This window comes from Elephas maximus, chromosome 12 (genome assembly GCF_024166365.1).
Source record: "Elephas maximus indicus isolate mEleMax1 chromosome 12, mEleMax1 primary haplotype, whole genome shotgun sequence".
NCBI lineage: Eukaryota > Metazoa > Chordata > Mammalia > Proboscidea > Elephantidae > Elephas > Elephas maximus.
In genome coordinates this window covers 76,160,755-76,179,543 of record NC_064830.1, presented here as the reverse complement: position 1 = coordinate 76,179,543, position 18,789 = coordinate 76,160,755, and the positions used below count along the sequence as shown (strand labels likewise).

The 18,789-nt window shown below is 46.0% G+C and overlaps 1 protein-coding gene across 1 annotated transcript in view; it reads right to left on the bottom strand.

Annotated features, from left to right (window-relative positions):
* BMERB1 (bMERB domain containing 1) overlaps positions 1–18,789 on the bottom strand; it is a 150,795-nt gene that overhangs the window by 10,925 nt on the left and 121,081 nt on the right. The window contains exon 3 of the mRNA XM_049903299.1: positions 6,984–7,057. Coding sequence (XP_049759256.1) covers positions 6,984–7,057 — 74 coding nt within the window. The remainder of the gene's footprint in view (positions 1–6,983; positions 7,058–18,789) is intronic.

The window sequence follows — 18,789 nt, the reverse complement described above, 5'->3', positions numbered from 1 at the left end:
GTATACCATGGACTGCCAAAAGAGCGAACAAATGTGTCTTGGAAGAAGTACAGCCAGAAGCTGTACTTAGAAGCAAGGATGGCGAGACTTCGTCTCATATACTTTGGACATGTTATTAGGAGGGAACAGTCACTAGAGAAAGAAATCATGCTTGGTGTTATGGATTGAATTGTGTCCCCCAAAATATGTGTCAACTTGATTAGGCCATGATTTCCAGTATAGTGTGGTGTCCTTCATTTTGTGATGGTAATTTTATGTTAAAGAGGATTAGGGTGGGATTGTAACACTCTTACCCATGTCACATCCCTGATCTGATGGAAAGAGAGTTTCCCTGGGCTGTGGCCTGCACTGCCTTTTATCTTACAAGAGATAAAAGGAAAGGGAAGCAAGCAGAGAGTCAGGGGTACCTCATGCCACCAAGAAAGCAGTGGCGGGAGCAGAGCACGTCCTTTGGACCTGGGGTCCCTAAGCAGAGAAGCTCCTAGTCTGGAGGAACATTGATTAGAAGGCCAACAGAGAGAGAAAGCCTTCCCCTGGAGCTGATGCCCTGAATTTGGACTTTTAGCCTACTTTACTGTGAAGAAATAAATTTCTCTTTGTTAAAGCCATCCACTTGTGGTATTTCTGTTATAGCAGCACTAGATGACTAAGACACTTGGTAAATAGAGGGTCATCAAAAAAGAGGAAGACCCTCAATGAGATGAGTTGTTACAGTGGCTGCAACAATGGGCTCAAACATAGCAATGACTGTGAGAATAGCGCAGGATGGGGCAGTGTTTCATTCTGTTATATGTGGGGGTGCTATGTGTTGGAACCAACTCAGTGGCACCTAACAACAATAGCCTCCTAAACCGTGAGAAAATACGTTTCTGTTTGTTAAAGCCACTTGCTTTGGTATTTCTGTTATAGCAGCACTAGATAACTAAGACACTGGCCAATGCTGCTCACCTTGTGTTAAGCCTCTTCACAAGGAGATGGGAGAAGAAAGTGGGGACAGATGAATAGGATAGAGCGAGACAAAGGGGCTCTCCCAGAACTTTAACATCTGGGTTTCTGAACAAAAGTGACTGAGAAGTAGCTTACTAGGGAACTGAGGGGAGTGGGATGATGGGCCCTGGGCTCTGCTGCTAACTAGCCATATGATCACCGTCTCCCATCTACCAGCAGGCACCTCCAACCTGCCCTCAAGTACCACCCACTGACTCACAGGTACCACCCACTTACCCTCAGGTACCACCCACCTGTCCTTTGCTACCACCCACCTGCCCTCAGGTACCACCTACCTGCTCTCAGATACCACCCACCTGCCTGCAGGCACCACCCACTTGCTTGAGGATGTGACCCTTCTGCTTGCCAACATCACCCACCGACTCGCCAGTGAGAACCTCCAGCTTACCTACTTGACCCCTGCTTGCTGGTATCACATGCCTGATTGCTAACATCGCTGTGTACTTATCAATGTGACCCTCCAACTTGCTTGTCACCTCCAGCACATCCCCCTGACCCAGGCCAGCATCATCACCCCCTGGACCATGACATGGGCCCTGAACCAGTCTTCCTGGTCTGCAACTGTCACAACTGTGAGCCCTGGTGGTAGAGTCACCGTCCTGGCTTTACACCCCAGCTCCTCCCCGTCCCACCACTGTGACTCTGGGCACGTTCCCCGACCTCTTGGAGCATCCAAGCTCTCAATGCAGATAATCATAAAGTTGTTGCACGTTTTAAGGCAGATCAACCAAGCAAAACACCCAGCTCACTGCCTGCTGCATAGTAAGAGCTCACGAAAAGCTAGCCGTTATTATTATAAGCTATCATTTTACACCGTCACTGTTGTTTTGATGATTAAGAGCCCTCCACAGTAAACATTTACCTGACCAGGTACAAAAGAAATAAATATGTATTTAATGAATGAAAAGCAAATCACATAGTGTTAGTGTGTGCCATGGATTGGATTACGTCCCCCGCAAAAAAGTGTGTATCAATTTGGCTGGGCCATGATTCCCAGTATTGTGTGATTTTCGTGTATGTCGTAAATCCCGCCTCTATGATGTTAATGAGGGAGGATGGGTGGCAGTTGTGTTAGTGAGGCAGGACTCAGCCTACAGGATTGGATTGTGTCTTGAAGCAATCTCTTGAGATATAAAAGAGAGAAGTGAGCAGAGAGACAGAGGAACTCATACCACGAAGAAAGGAGTGCTGGGAGCAGAGCGCATCCTTTGGACCTGGGTCCCTGCTCGAAGAAGCTCCTGGTCCGGGGTAACATTGATAAGAAGACCCCCAGAGAGAGAGAAAGCCTTTCCCTGGAGTTGACGCGCTGAATTTGGACTTTAAGCTTATTTTACTGTGAGAAAATAAATTTCTCTTTGTTAAAGCCATCCACTTGTGGTATTTCTGTTACAGCAGCACTAGATGACCAGGACAGAAATTTGGTACTGAGAGAGTGGGGTGCTGCTCTAACAGATACCTAAAATGCGGAAGTGGTTTTGAAACTGTGAATGGATAGAGGAGCACAGTGACAGAGGGCCAGCAGCAGCAGAGAACCTGCAGCAGCAGAGAAGCAGTGGCAACAGTGAGCCAGCAGCAGCAGAACCAGGAGACCAGCGCCAGACAGCACTGGAGCCAACCCATGGAGCAAGAAAGCTGAGTACCTGTGAACAGGAGGCTTCCTGGCTGGTGGAGTGGGGTGCCTCCAGGTACTTATTGGTGGAGCTACTGAGCTTTGGAACACTTGCCCGGGCAGGGCAGATGTGGGTTTAAGGCTTGAGGAGCCAAGAGGGCAAGAAACCAGGAAACAGAAGCTGAAGAGACAAGGAACACAAGAAGCTGAGCTGCCTCAGTCTCAAAAGGTATGGCCATGACCTCAGGGGTTTCAAAGGGTGGAGCCACGCCCTGTGGTGTTTCTAAGGGTGGAGTCTCCACTCGGATTAGGAGAATGGTGCACCTAAAGCCCAGGGCCAAAGGGCCTCCACTCAGAATCTGGAGAGTTGTGGCCAATACCTCGAGTCTGGAGTCTGGAGTCTGTGTAAATTGTCTCAGAGAACAGAGGATTATTTTCAAAGCCTTGTGGGCTAATGTAATGTGTTCTCCTGACTTGCTTGGTGCCTGTTATCCCTTCTTGTCCTCCAGTTTCTCCCGTGTGTAATGGAAATGTCTAGCTTGTGCCTATTCTGCCATTGTACCTTTGGAAGTAGATAACTTGTATTCTAGATTGTACAGACGAAGAGGAGTTTCTGGATTTTGGACTTGGAGTTAAGACTTTTGGTATGATATGATGGATATGCTGGGGTGAATATGTTTTGCATGTTGCGAGGATATAATTTGGGGGGGGGCGCTAAAGGATGGAAAGCCTTTCCCTGGAATTGGTGAGCTGAATTTGGACTTTTAGCCTACTTTACTGTGAAAAGAAAACCTCTTTGTTCAAGCCATCCACTTCGTTATAGCAGCACCAGATGACTAAGACAGTGTGCAAACGGCAAGTGCTTAATTGTGGCCATTGTATTTGTATTACCGTGAGCTTACACTGTCGTTTCATCCAGGGCTTCTCAACCTTAGCACTATTGACATTTAAATCAGTTGCCGTGGAGTTGGCGCGGACTCTTGGTGACCCCATATGTGTCAGAGTAGAGCTGTATTCCAAAGAGTTTTCAGTGGCTGATTTTTTTGGAAGTAGATTGTCAGGCCTCTCTTCCAAGGTGCTCCAGGTGGACTAGAACCTCCAGCCTTTTGGTTAGCAGCTAGAGTATGTTAACCATTTGTACCACCCAGGGACCCCTGTTGACATTTGTTGCTGTTGTTAGTTGCTGTGGAGTTGATTCTGAGTTGTCATGGTGACCCCACGTGTGCAGAGTACAACTGCTCCATAGGGTTTTCAAGGTGGTGATTTTTCAGAAATAGATCACCAGGCCTGCCTCCCAAGGCGCCTCTGGGTGGATTTGAATGGCCAACTTTTGGCTAGTAAGGTTGTGCTTAACTGTTTGCACCACCTAGGACTGGATAATTCTTTGTTACTGGGGCGCCCCTGCGCATTGCACGATGTTTAGCAGCATCCCAGACCTCTACCCGCTAGATGCCAGTAGCAAGACCTCCCCTACAAAAATATCTCCAGATGTTGCCATACGTCCCCTAAGGTGCCCCTGGTTGAGGAGCACTGGTTTAATCCCTCCCAAAAGCTCTATGAGGGAGATACTTGTGCCCCAGGAAAGGTGCCCAGGGCCTTCAGCATCCCCAGCTCTAAGGCGGTAGTGGCCACAGGGGAGGTGGGTGCAGAAGCATAGCAAGAGGGGCAAGTCCAAGGGGGCGTCAGACAAGGTGCTGAATGACATTCTGAGGCACCACAACTATGAAAGTTGCCTGATCGAGGCAGCCAGACAAGAGGGGGTAAGGCGTTTATGCTGAAGGTGATTGCTATCGACCTCAAAATATGAGGGGGCACAATTTAGAGACTGCCCCTCGGGGTTCATTAACCTCCCTAGCCCCTGGGCAGAAAAAAAACAAACCGAACCAGACCCACTGCCATTGAGTCGGTTCTGACTCATAGCGACCCTACAGGACAGAGTAGCTACCCTGCCCCATAGAGTTTCCAAGGAGCCCCTGGTAGATTCGAACTGCAGACCTTTTGGCTAGCAGCTGTAGCTCTTAACCACTATACCACCAGCCCCTCCCTCCCCCGTGGATGAAGCATATTGGCTTGTCCTTGAGAAGCCCTCGAGGCTGGAAGGACCCCGGGTATTCTCTCCAATCACAGTTCCCCTCCACCCTGCTTCCCCCCACCAAGGATCTGCTGAATAGTTTTCTGACTCTGGCTGGAGAAATGAAATTTTCTTGGCCATCCAGCATTCTCTTTACTTAATACTGTGGTTGATATGTTGCCAGCAGCTTCATTTTTGTTTGTCTGCTTCTTCCCTAACTCAGCTAAATCCATCTAGAAGCCGGACACTGGTCCAGGGAATATGGAGCAAGCTCTTCACAAGGAGATGAGAGAAGACAGTGGGAGAGGTGAATAGGGTGGAAGAAGATAAAGGGGGCCCTTCTAGAACTTAGTTAACATCTGAGTTTCTGCACAAAGGAATTCCCTGAGTGGTGCGAGCGCTTAAGGCACTCAGCTGCTGACCACAAGGTTGGCAGTTGGAGTCTACCCAGAGGTGCCTCAGAAGAAAGGCCTGGCAATTTACTTCCCAGAAATCAGCCATTGGCAACCCTATGGTGCACAGTTCTACTCTGACCCACATGGGGGTGCCATGAATCAACATCAACTTGACGGCAACTGATTCAGTTACTGGTTTTCTTCACAAAGGAGATTGAGAAGAAGTGGTTTATAGGAGAATTGGCAGGACCAGTGTTAGTGCACCAGGCTGTAGGTGTTAGCTTCCCTGAATGTCAGTACTGATCCCGTCTTCATTTAAACCTTCAATATTCTGTACATTTATTTTTTGCACTAGTTTTGATTTTTTTTTAATACTGCAGTAAAATAGTATTTATCTTGTTGACTGATTTTTTTGTGCCCCAGTTGAGAGCCTCACTCTCTTCACCCTTGTCCTGGCCCTAGTCAGTACTATCCCCCAGCCATGTATCAACCAAAAACATCCAACGCCACACGTTTCCACATGGCCTCTGCGGGTGTCACTACCCCGACTGGAGCCCCTCTGGCTGGTGGCCATATACTCATGCCTCCTTCAGAGGTGATGGCCAACAGAGGGTCCTGGGAATCCTCCCTCCCAACAGGGAAGTGGTGACTATTATGGGTTGAATTGTGTCCCCCCGAAAAAGAAATTTAGAAGTTCTAACTCCTGTGCCTGTAAGTATGACCCTATTTGAAATAGGGGTTTTCTTGTGTTATATTCATGAGGTCATAACAGAGTAGGGTGGGGCCTAAACCTAATCCCCTCTGAGAGGTGTCTTATAAAAAGAGCAGAATAGACACAGAGAAAGACACAGTGGGGAGGCAGACGCCATGTGAGGACCAGTCTGCAAGCAAAAGAACACCAAGGATCTCTGGCAGACACCAGAAACTAGGAGAAAGGTTCACAGAAGGAATCGACATGGCCAAGACCCTGATTGGAACTTTTAGACTCCAGAAGTGTGAGAAAATAAATTTTTGGTCTTTAGAGCCACTCACATGTGTTATCTTTTGTTGTGGCAGCACTAGGGAACTAAGACACGGGCCCACACTGAGGCCCTGTGTGTTGGACTCTTGCATGGGGCGGTCATGGAAGGGAAGTGGAGTGGCCTTGCTTGGCGCACGTGCTAGAGGAAGAGAAATGGAATGAGCACCAGAAGGAGGAGAGAGAAAGGAAAGAGGGAGCACGCATACATGCATGAGCACCAAAGAACTTTCTCTGCTTTTCAATGTCTGGTTCCAGGCCCTTGTAAGGCTGGGCTGAGTTTCATGACCTGGGGCTCCTGGAGATGCCTTTGTCTTTCCAGTAATTGCCCCTTGGATGGGATTCTGTACCTTTCAACCAAACTATCCCTCTGAGGGCTATAAAATGAGAGTTGAACTGGCCTCTTTGTTCTTGAGCCAGGCTGCACACCAGAATCACGCAGGAAGCTTTAAAAAATACCAATGCCAGGCCCCCCTGCCAGGTCAACTGAATCATTATTAATGTTTATTGAACTGTTATTTTGGGCCAGATATCAAACTAAGCACTTGGCTTGCATTGTGTCATTTATCGCAATACGATGTTTGCCCAATGAGTTAGGTACTGTTGCCACCTCATTTTTCAAGGAAAAGAGATTGAGTCTCAGAGAAGTGGAGTGATTTGCACAAAGTCCTACAGCCAGGAAGTGGCAGAACCAAGACTCGAACCCAGGTCTGCCTGATTCAAAGTTGTGTTTGAACAATGCAGTCCAGGAGTGTTGCATTGCAAGGGTCAGACCCCAAACATAGAAGATGAACTCTGTTGTCCAGACTCAAGGGGGACAGACTGGGCAGGTTGTGGGCACTGAGAAGCTGCTTAACACAAGGTGAATTCACAAATGCTTACCTGGGATGGCCACCAAGTTCTGCAGCTCCTGCTTCAGGTCCATGATGTCCTTGCAGAGCTGGATGTCATCCATCCTGAGGAAACAGGGACACCACGTGACAGCAAGTTACATCGACAGAACACGCTGTACCCTAGAACTACCCCATTTAAACAGAGCGTTCTACAATGAGCAGCAACGGCCCCACGTGCTCATTACAGTTTTGTTTTTTTAATTGTGCTCTAGGTAAAAGTTTACAGCTCAAGTTAATTTCTCATACAAAAATTCATACGTGTATTAATTTGTGGCATTGGTTGCAGTCCCACAATGTGACAGCACAGTCCCCCTTTCCACCTCGGGTTCCCTATGTCCATTCAACCAATTACTGTCCTTCCTGCCTTCTCATCCTGCAACCGGACAGGAGTTGCCCATTTGGTCTGGTGTATCTGACTGAACTAAGAAACACACTCCTCATGTGTATTATTTTTTGTTTTATAATCTTGTCTAATCTTTGTCTGAAGAGTGGGCTTCGGGAATGGTTTCATTTCTGGTTTAACAGAGCATTTGGGGGCCATAGTTTTAGGGGTTCCTCCAGTCTGTCAGACCATTAAGTCTGGTCTTTTTACTTGAATTTGAGTTCTGCTCCACACTTTTCTCCCACTCTGTCAGGGACTCCCTGTTGTGTTCCCTGTCAGGGTTGTCATTGGTGGTAGCTGGGCACCATCTAGTTCTTCTGATCTCAGTCTGGTGAAGTCTCTAGTTTATGTGGTCTTTTAGTCTCTTGGGCTAATATTTTCCTTGTGTCTTTGGTTTTCTTCATTCTTCTCTGCTCCAAGTGAGTTGGGACCAATTGATGCATCTTAGAGGGCCGCTCGCAAGCTTTTAAGACCCCAGACGCCACTAACCAAAGTGGGATGCAGAACATTTCCTTAATAAACTTTGTTAGGCCGATTGACCTAGATGTCCCCTGAAGCTATGGTCCCCAGGCCCCAGCCCCAGCTACTCTGTCCCTCAAAGTGTTTGGAAACTTTTTACCTTTTGCTTTGGTCCAGCTGTGCTGACTTCCCCTGTATTGTGTGTTGTCCTTCCCTTCACCAAAGTTGATCCTTGTCTACTATCTAGTTAGTGAATGATCCTCCCCCTCCCTCCCCACCCTCGTAACCATCAAAGAATGCTTTTTTCTGTGTTTAAACCTTTTCTCGAGTTCTTATAATAGTGGTCTCATGCAATATTTGTCCTTTTGTGACTTATTTCACTCAGCATAATGCCCTCCAGATTCATCCATGTTGCGAGATGTTTTAAGGATTCATCGTTGTGCTTTGTTACATAGTATTCCACTGCATGTATGTACCATTATGTGTGTATGTGCTCATTATAGAAGTTAAAAAAAAAAAAAAAACCATCATCCCACTACTTAGAGACGATCAGTCACTGTTAATAGTGATACAGTTCCTTCTAGTACTCACATGCTCAACTTCTGTTTGCTTATATGGACAAACTCATGTTGCATGTTCTGTTTCATTCTTTTTTCAGTTCATGAAAGTAACAAATACGTGTTGGAAGTTAAAACATTACATAGATAGACTCGTCTACAGGACAAATAGTCTACACAAATCAAGGCTTTATCTACCCTGAGACCAGAAGAACTAGATGATGCCTGGCTACCACTACCCACGGTTCTGATCAGGGCCATAATAGATGGACCCTGATAGAATGGAAAGAAAATATGGAACAGAACCTCAAATTCAAAAAAAAAAAGAAAAAAGAAAAATCCCAGACCTACTGGACTGGTTGAGACTGCAGGACTCCCCAAGACTACCGCCTTGAGATACTCCTCAAACCTTGAACTGAAACTAACCCCTTAGGTTACCTTGTAGCTAAAGAACAAATTGGCTCAAGAAATAATGAATATCACCCATAAGTACTGTGGTCCTTTTAAAAAATCACCTATCCGAGATGAAACAGTCAACAATCACTTTAAAACAAAGATGAGAATATAAGGGGGCAGGGAAACTAGCTTAATGGAAATGGAAGAACCAGAATGGAAATAATGAGAATGTTCACACATTGTGAAGAATGTAACTAATGTCACTGAATAACTTGTGTAGAATTATTGAATGGGAACCTAAACTGCTATGTAAACCTTCACCGAAAATACAATATTATTTAAAAAAACTAATTAAAAGAAAAATTCCCATAGAGAAAGTCTCCCTCAGTCCCTCTCTTTAGAGATAACTACTGTCAACAGTTCAGTGTCAATTCTTTCAGATTTAAAAAAATGTCCACGTTTATAGTAACATACATGATATCATCGCTACTGTACAAACATATTTTGGAACCAGTTGCCGTCAAGTCGATCCCGACTCATGGCAACCCCACGTGTGTCAGAGTAGAACTGTGCTCCATCGGGTTTTTTCAATGATTAATTTTTTTCAGAAGTCGATTGCTAGTCCTTTCTTCTGAGGTGCCACTGGGTGGACTTGAACCTCCAGCCTTTCAGTTATACCACCTAGGAACTCTTGAATACATTTTGCAACTTGCTTTTATCACTTAATAATATAACTTGGGCATCTTTCCATGTCAGAACATGCAAATCTCCTCTTTTTTAATGGTGGCAGAGTATTCCATTGTATTGAGACAGTGTTACTCCTGTTGTTGTTAGGTGTCTTTGGTCAATTTTGATACATACAGTGATTTATTTAACTAGTCCCCTATACACAGACACCTGGGTAGTTTCCTGACGAATCTCTAGGATAAATGCCTACAAGTGGAATTACTAGGCCAGGTGATAAAACACAGTTTAACAGGGATTTCCCTTGGAGAATATCCACTTTCCATGATCCCAGTAATTAGGCCGCACATGCAATTTTGCATTACACATTATAGCTTTGTGTGTGTGCTACAACAGTAACTCATCTTATTGTAAATAATATTTGTAATGGCTGCCTAGAATTTCACCAAATACATTTACTAGAGTTGATTTAACTACGCCCTTCTCTGGAGTGAGCTTTTCAGGTTGTTATTACTATTGTGGCCACAGTAGAATGAGCATTAATTCATATGAGCCTTGTTCTTTTTATGCTGGATTATTTGGAGTGGTTATACATGTTACCCATGGCTGTCGAGTCGATTCTGACTCATAGAGACACTAAAGGACAGAGTACAGCTGCCCCGTAGGGTTTCCAAGGAGCAGTTGGCGACTTTGAACTGCCGACCTCTTGGTTAGCAGCCTTAGCTCTTAACCACAGCACCACCAGGGCTCCTTGGAGGGATTAGAGATTCTCAGAAGTGGAACCACTGAGTTCACAGAGCTTGACATGTCTAAGGCTGTTGAGACCTATTTTCAAATCAGTTTCCCACAGGGGTGTGTGTGCACACATGCCTGCATCCAACCAGAACCAGCATCATGTTGGTTCAGACTCATGGCGACCCACACGTGTCAGAGTAGAACTGTGCTCCATAGGGTTTTCAATGGCTGATTTTTCAGAAGTAGATTGCCAGGCCTTTCTTCTGAGGTGCCTCTGGGTGGACTCAAGCCTCCAGCCTTTTGGTTAGCAGCCAAACACATTAACCATCAGCACGACCCGGGGCTTCTGTGCATGCATTCAGTACGTGCTTAACAAGCATCTCCCACGCCAGCCACTGTCCTAGGCTCTGGGGATGCGGCATCGAGCAAGACCAAGCCCCTGCTCTCAATGAAGCTGACATTTTGTCAGCGGGGGAGACAAAGAGTAAAGAAAATACAGTGGAGCATCAGGTGCTGTGAAGAAGAGTAAAGCAGGTACTCGAAGGATGTGATCAATGCCACTAAATGGTACATGTAGAGACTGTTGAATTGGTGTATGTTTTGTTATGTATATTCTCAACAATAAAACAGCAAAGAGAAAAGCAAGTGAGGGGATAGAGAAGGGACAGTCTGGACACATCACCCTACTCTGCTCCTGACAGCTGTCTGGGGTAGAGACAGAGGTAGCAGTCATATTCTCATTTTACCAGTGTGCAAACAGGTAAAGGAACTCGGCCAAATCCACACAGCCAGTGGGGCCTGGACCAGGACTAGAACCCTGCCCTTCTGAGTTGGACAGCACTCACCTTTCTGCCTCATCCCGCCTGCCTACTAACTCCTTTCAGCTGTGCCGTTCACAGACCAGTATGGGCCTTTGGCAGCCAGGAATTCCCATGTGCCCCACATTGGTCCCAGCATCCTTGCTTTCAGGACAAGTGGCAGGGACCTCTTGATTCAGCTGGCTTCTCTTGTTGCCAGAGGCACACCACATATATTTAAAGCTCTGCCCTGGAATGTCCTAGCAGGTGGCAGCTGCCTCAAATGAGCTTGGACTTGCCAGGAAGGCACAATCTATTCCCGGGGGCTTCTGTTAGTTCACAGAGGGGCCGTGGAATCTGGAGTCCTTTCCCACAATAGAGCAGAGTTCAGGTTACATCAGTGGTTCTCAGTGATTTTGCCCCCGAGGATGTCTGGCATTGTCTGGAGACATTTTTGGTTATTACAACTGGGAGGGGGAGTGTGCCACTGGCATCTGGTGGGTAGAGGGCAAGGATGCTGCTAAACATCCTACAATGCACAGGATGGCCCCCTGTAACAAAGAATTATCCAGTCGCAAATGTCAATAGTGCCAGCATTGAGAAATCTTGGGTTATAACCACAGAGTGGACAAAGATACCTTACTGATAATTTGCAGAGGTGAGAAACTCATCTAATCCTCACAACTGTCCTAGGGGAGAGGTAGTTACTATTTCCAGTGTACAGATTGGGAAACAGAGGGAAAGCAATGTGCCTAAAGTCCCCCCCTGGTAAGTGGCCATTGGGATTCAGCCCTAGCTCTTGCTCTTGACCACTTCATCATGGTGTCTCCTTCCCCTGTGGCTACAAGTAGAGAGTCAGCGAAAAAGAAGAAGACCCTCAATGAGACAGACTGACACAGTGGCTGCAACAGTGGGCTCAAGCACAACAATGACTGTGAGGATGTCGCAGGAATGGGCAGTGTTTCATTCCGTCGTACATAGGTCACTATGAGTCAGAACTGACTCAATGGCACCTGACAACGAAAACAACATGAGTTGCAGTAGACACAGCTGGTTACCAACTTAACAGACAACCTCTCCCCCCTTACTCCCAGAGTCCTGGTTTGCTCAGAAGGCAATGATCAGCCCCTAGTTGAAGCCGGTCATGGCAACCCCATTTGCCCTGCCAGACCCCCACTTTTCCAGGCTCCCTTGCAGCTAGAGGTAGCCATGAGAGCCACTTCTGGGTCAGACCCAGAGGTCAGAGAGGTGTAAGCAATGAGATGCTTGGGCAGCTCTTGCGAAAGATGACTAGAGCCTACATTAGTTCCCTAGGGCTGCCATAACAAAATATCACAAGGTGGGTGGCTTATAAGAACAGAAATTTCTGTCTTACAGCTCTGGAGGGCTAGGAGTCTGAAATCAGGGTGCTAATCATGTTGGTTCCTTCTAAAGCTCTGAGGAAGAATCTGTTTCATGCCCCTCTCCTAGCTTCTGGTGACCACCGGTGATTCTTGGCGTTCATTCGTTGGCTTATAGAGGCATCTCTGCAATCTCTGCCTCCGTCTTCCCATGGCGTCTTCCCCTGTGTCTCTCTCTGTCTCTTCTCTTTTCTAAGGGCACCACTCAGATTGGGGTAGGACCCACCCTATTCCATATGACTTTATGTTAACTGATAACGTTTTCAAAGACCCTGTTTCCAAACAAGGTAACGTTCACAGATACTGGGGGTTAAGACTTCAACACCTCTTTTTGGGGGACACAAATCAATCTATAATAGAGACTTTGGAGCTGGTCCGTCACAGCTGCTGCAGCTACCATGGTGAGGATGGTGGGGGAGAAGTGAGGAAAGAACCAGGACCCTTGACGGCAACCTGGAGCCACAACCTGTGGTCCACCTGTGTCTGGACTTCATGTTAATAATAAATGTCCTTATGATTTAAGTACAGGGACCAACTGTCTCATTTTACCCAGGACTGTCCTGTTTTAGCATTGACAGTTCCCTCTCCCAGGAAACCCCTCAGCCCCAGGTAAACCAGGACAGTAGATCACCCTCCACTTAAAAAACTAATGGGCTATTCCGTGACTTGCAGCTGACACGTGTGTGTGGACACATGCCTTCTTAATAAAAATAGGATCAAAACATACATATGTATGCCCTGCTCATCGTGAGCATTATATCTTAAGAATTTTCCACCAAAATTAAATAGTATTTTCTGAAGCTTCAGTGGGACTTTGAACAAGTCTCATGAGGACAGTTCTCTGCATGGCTGGTGCTGAATCCTAGAATTTGAAACCAGCTCTTTTCAGAGAGAGATGTCATCTCCAAGAACATGATTCATACAGGAAGGAACAGAAGGCGGTCGGTGTCATTCTGAGTCTCAGTCCTTCACGCTAGGACTGAGGGGGAAAATTGGTTATTTTACCAGCTTTGGGTGGGGAGGGGTGATCAGGCTCTGTTCAGAATAGTGGAGCGCTGGTTTACACAATCACTTTGAAAAATGACATGGTCTCGAGGCACCTGCAGCTGAAGCTGCGGCCTGATGGAAACCCAGCAGATAGCGCAACGTGAGGGCAGAAGCAAATTGCTGGAGGAAAGGATGGGCTTTCAGAAATAATACTACATATTTGGCTTCTTCTTTTATAAGTTGTGGATGCTGTAGAACTCTTGGGATAGGGGAGGACAAGGAGGAGGAGGTGGAGGAGGGAGAAGAGGAAGGAGAAGGAAAAGCAGTAGTAGCAGCGGCAGCAGTAGTATCTGGTCTTAGGGAAAGCTGGTCTGGAAGCTGGAGCCCGAGTCCAAGTGTAAGCGCTACCACAAACCAACTCTGTCGCCTTGAGCAAGTCACTTCCCCTCTCTGGACCTCAGTTTCCTGGGGTATAAAATGAGGGGCTCTGATGATCCTTAGAGCCCCGCTCAGCACACAGAGGAAATAGCATGTTTTCTATCTGGCCAGCCCTGGGTGTGAACCTCAGGTCTACCATTTACAGGCTGTAAGACTGGGGCAGTGGTGGTTCTGAGGTAGAATTCTCGCCTTCCATGTGGGACACCCCAGTTCGATTCCTGACCAATGCACCTCGTGCACAGCCACCACCCACCATTCTTTGGAGGCTTACATGTTGCTATGATGTGAACAGGTTTCAGTGGAGCTTCCAGACTAAGTCAGACTAGGAAGAAGGGTCTGACGATCTACTTCCGAAAATGAGCCAAGGAAAACCCTATGGATCACAATGGTCTAATCCACAACTGATCATGGGGGTGTGCAGGACCGGGCAGTGTTTTTTTTTTTTTTTTAATTTTTTTATTTTTGTTGTTGAGAATATACATAGAAGAAAAACAAACACACAAAAAACCCAAACCCGTTGCCGTAGAGTTGATTCCCACTCATAGCAACCCTGTAGGACAGAGTAGAGCTACCCCATAGGGTTTCCAAGGAGCAACAGGTTGGACTCAAACTGCCATCCTTTTGGTTAGCAGTCAAGCTCTTAACCACTGCGCCACCAGGGCTCCATAAAGCGTATACCAATTCAACATTTTCTACACCAGGCTGTATTTTGTTCCCTCGTGCGTGGGGTCGCCATGAGTTAGAGGCCAACTCTACAGCAGTCACTGTAGCCTCAGTGCCTCATCTGTTGAAAAGGAACAGTACCTCCCTTTCGGGGTTGTAGTGAGAATTAAATAATAAGATCACGTGTGTAGCACACACAGCCCTATGCTTTGCACAGAGTAGGTTTGCACTAATTTCACCCGACCCTCTGCCCCAAGTACGCAGCTGACCGCTAGGTTTAGTCAGCAGGCAGACAGTCCTTGGTCATCTTAGCCAACATTCCTGCATCAAAGGGTGAGTCTCACCCTCGTGTGCTATTTCAATTGGCTCAAACCAAATGGTGCTGAGAGGATGAACGCACACATGTGTTTGGCTTTCACTGGATTAATGAGCCTAATTGCTATCCCTGGGGGACAGCAAATGTGGAGAGGCCTCCAGGGACCACCTGGGCACAGCCATTTCTCAGTGGGGATGAAGGAGTCAGATTGGTGCTGGCTAGTGGGCTCAGGTGGACTGTCTGTCTGTGAAAGGGACTCTATGATAAACGTCGGAGGCCATGCAGTACATTTAGGATCCCCGGGTTAACCTCCACCCGCTTCACCCTGGCCTCCCCTTTGGTTTAAGCTGTTCCTAGAAGAATCTCACCTCCCACAAGCACAATTTATTCTTTTTTCTTCTAGGGCTTTTCTAGATTGTCTTAGTTTTGATTCTTCTTCTTAAAAGGAAAAATTTTTTAAAAAGCAAAACAAAATAGTTGCTGTTGAGTTGATTCTGACTCATAGCGACCCCATGTGTGTCAGCGTAGAACTGTGCTCCATAGGGTTTTCAGTGGCTGAGTTTTTGGAAGTAGATTGCCAGGACTTTCTTCCAAAATGCCTCTGGGTAGACTTGAACCTCCAAACTTTCAGTTAGCAGCCAAGTATGGTAACCGTTTGTACCACCCAAAATGCATTGAGCTAAATTCTTGTGGCTTGTGCCCTTTTCTGGGTGTATGATATATGTCAATTAAAAATTGTACATTAAAAAATTACCAACAATACTGCTTAGTTTTGTTTTAGACTTAAAAGGGTATATTTAGTCTTGTTGTTGTTACACAAATATTATATAAATACAGTCTTACTGTAAAAAAGTTAAATAATAGAGAAGTGTAATACTAGCAAGCATTTATTGAATGTTATCTTACCATCGGAAACCCTGGTGGCGTAGTGGTTAAGTGCTATGGCTGCTAACCAAAAGACTGGCAGTTCAGGCCCACTAGCTGCTCCTTGGAAACCCTACGGGGCAGTTCTATTCTGTCCTATAGGGTTGCTATGAGTCGGAATCAACTCGATGGCAACGGGTTTGCTTTTGGTTTCTTACTGTCAGCACCAGGGTACACAAATCATCCCATTTAACCCTCACAGCAACCCGAGGAGGTAAGTGCTATTATTATTGTCCTCACAGAGGACAAGGAATAGGTTTAAGGTAACTGAGTAAGTGACAGGAATTTATACCCAGGCAGCCTGATCTCAGTATCCATGTCTCCTCTGGAAACATGGAAGTCCCAGATGGTTGTTGGAGTTCAGGGGAGACAGAGATTAAGGTAGTTGGTGGAAGGTGTCTCAGTTTCAGGTCCCACTCACTGGAGGGGGCACAAGCTGGACTGTTCGACACTCAGGCAGAGGGGGCAACTCAGGCAAACACTGATGGCAGAAATGGGTGTGCTGTCCCTGATTATATCTGACAATGAAGAGCCCACCTGATTGGGCCATGGTGGTGACAGTTGAGTCTTAAGAAGGATCTTGGCATGGGAGCCATCTTAGGTTTTAGAGCGAGAGCATGGAATGGTGAAGTGTCTCTAAAAGCTAGTTTGGAAGGAAACAACTTTTCATAAAGAAGAGATGGTGATGAGAATGTGCACACCAAGGAGAAAGAACATTCTCACTTTGAACTTCCTGTTCAAGGCACTCAAAGGACTTCCTGGAAAACATGTTTCCTCATGAATTTTCAACAAGGGTTGACAAACAGCTCACAGGTCAGATTTGGCCTACTGTCTGCTTTGGTACAATCCATGAGGTAAGAATGGTTTTTGTATTTTTAAATGGTTGAAAAACATCAAAAGAATACTTCCAAACTCATGAAATTTATATGAAATTCAAAGTTCAGTGACTATAAATAAAGTTTTATTGGAACACAGCGAAATCATTCATTTATGTATTGTGGCACAGTGGTTAAGAGCTTGGCTGCTAACCAGAAGGTCGGCAGTTTGAATCCACCAGCTGCTCCTTGGAAAGGCCATGTACTCTGTCCTATAGGGTTACTATGAGTCCAAGTGACTCTACAGCAAGGGGCTTTGGTCTCTCTATGGCCGCTTTCACGCTATAACGGCAGACTTATGTAGTTGCAACAGAGACCACATGGCCCCCAAAACCTAAAATACTTACTATCCGGCTTTTTACAGAAAAAGTTGGCTGACCCCTGGTCCTCAGAAAGAACCACAGGACATAATCGGAGACTAGGCAAGTTATCGGAGCTGGAAAAGCGCTTACCTTATACAGATGAAGAAACAGACCTTAGAACCACAGACAAGGGAATATTGTCTGCTGATTATTTGATTTGCTGATTTACCCAATAAATCAATCATCCACAAAACATTTATTGAGGGACTACTGTGTGCCGGGCTTCCTGCTCAATTTTCACTTCCGAGAGACACCAAGAATCTGGGTAAGCTCCCAAGGCCAGGTGGCTAAGCCTGCAGCCTCTCAGCACCCCATTGGTTCAACTGAAGAGTCCAGAGACAGTTTTCTTCTCTGAGTTCCAGCGGGGAATTTGGCTGTGCCCAGCAGATGTAAGTCTGGTCAACAGATTTCCTGCAGGTGCTGGCTGGTGTGATCTTGCAACAAATCTGGGCCAGGACTTGTCGTCCCTCTACACATCCTCTACTCCAATGAAGGAAATAATAAGTTCTGTGATTCAGTTTCTCATTCGTATTTTCTATTCCCTTCCCCACCCCAGACTCTCAAGATAGTGCCTAGACTGAGACACATGAGTCCCCCCTCCAGATGGCTCAGTGAGTTCAGCAGAGGAGAGAGGCTCTGACCCTTTAGGTCCCTGGCTGAATTAGCCCATATAATGGATTGAATTGTGTCCTCCCAAAATATGTATTGTAAATTCTAACCCCCATACCTGTGGTTATAATCCCACTTGGGAATGGGGTTTTCTTGTTATGTTAAGAGGCCATATCAGTGTAGGGTATGTTTTAAACCAGTTACTTTTGAGATATAAAAAGAGCAGATTAGGACATAGAAGCAAGCAGAGATGGGGAAAGATTGGTGCCATGCCACATGAAGATCAACAGAGAGCCAAGGAAAAGAAGCTGAAGAGACAAGGACCTTCCCCAGAGCCAACAGAGAGAAAGAGCCTTCCCCGAGAGCCAGTACTCTGAATTCGGACTTCTAGCCTCCTAAAATGTTAGAAAATAAATTTCTGTTTGTTAAAGTCATTCCCTTGTGGTATTTCTATTATAGCAGCACTAGATAACTAAGACAGCTCTGAAATAATTAAGAATATGAACAAAGATTAAGCTCCAAATGGGTTCATGAAGAGAAAGAAAGGGAGGGAGAAAGAGAGAGAGAGAGGGAGGGGGAGATGGGAAAAGGAACTAACATGAATATCCAGTATTGATTACATACCGAGTTTCGAACTCTACAAGGGAGAACTCAACAGCCATTAAAAGTTAGTGCTGGCCAGCCTGCAAGGGGTTCCTTGGGAAGTATGGCCAACACTGAATGAGGTGAGACACGAAGAGGATAGGTCTATCAGATTTAGCAAAGAAAAATACAGGGCACCCAGTTAAATTTAAGAGGAAATTTGGAAGACAGCTACCTGGCCAACTGACTGGAAGAGATCCATATTTACACCTATTCTCGAGAAAGGTGATCCAACCAAATGCAGAAATTATCAAACAATATCATTAATACCACATGCAAGTGAAATTTTGCTGAAGATCATTCAAAAGCTGCTCCAGCAGTATAACGACAGGAACTGCCAGAAATTCAGGCCGGATTTAGAAGAGGATGTGGAACCAGGGATATCATTGCTGATGTCAGATGGACCCTGGCTAAAAAGCAGAGAATATCAGAAAGATGTTTACCTGTGTTTTATTGACCACGCAAAGGCATTCGACTGTGTGGATCATAACAAATTATGGATAACATTACGAAGAATGGGAATTCCAGGATGCTTAATTGGGCTCATGAGGAACTTGTACATGGATCAA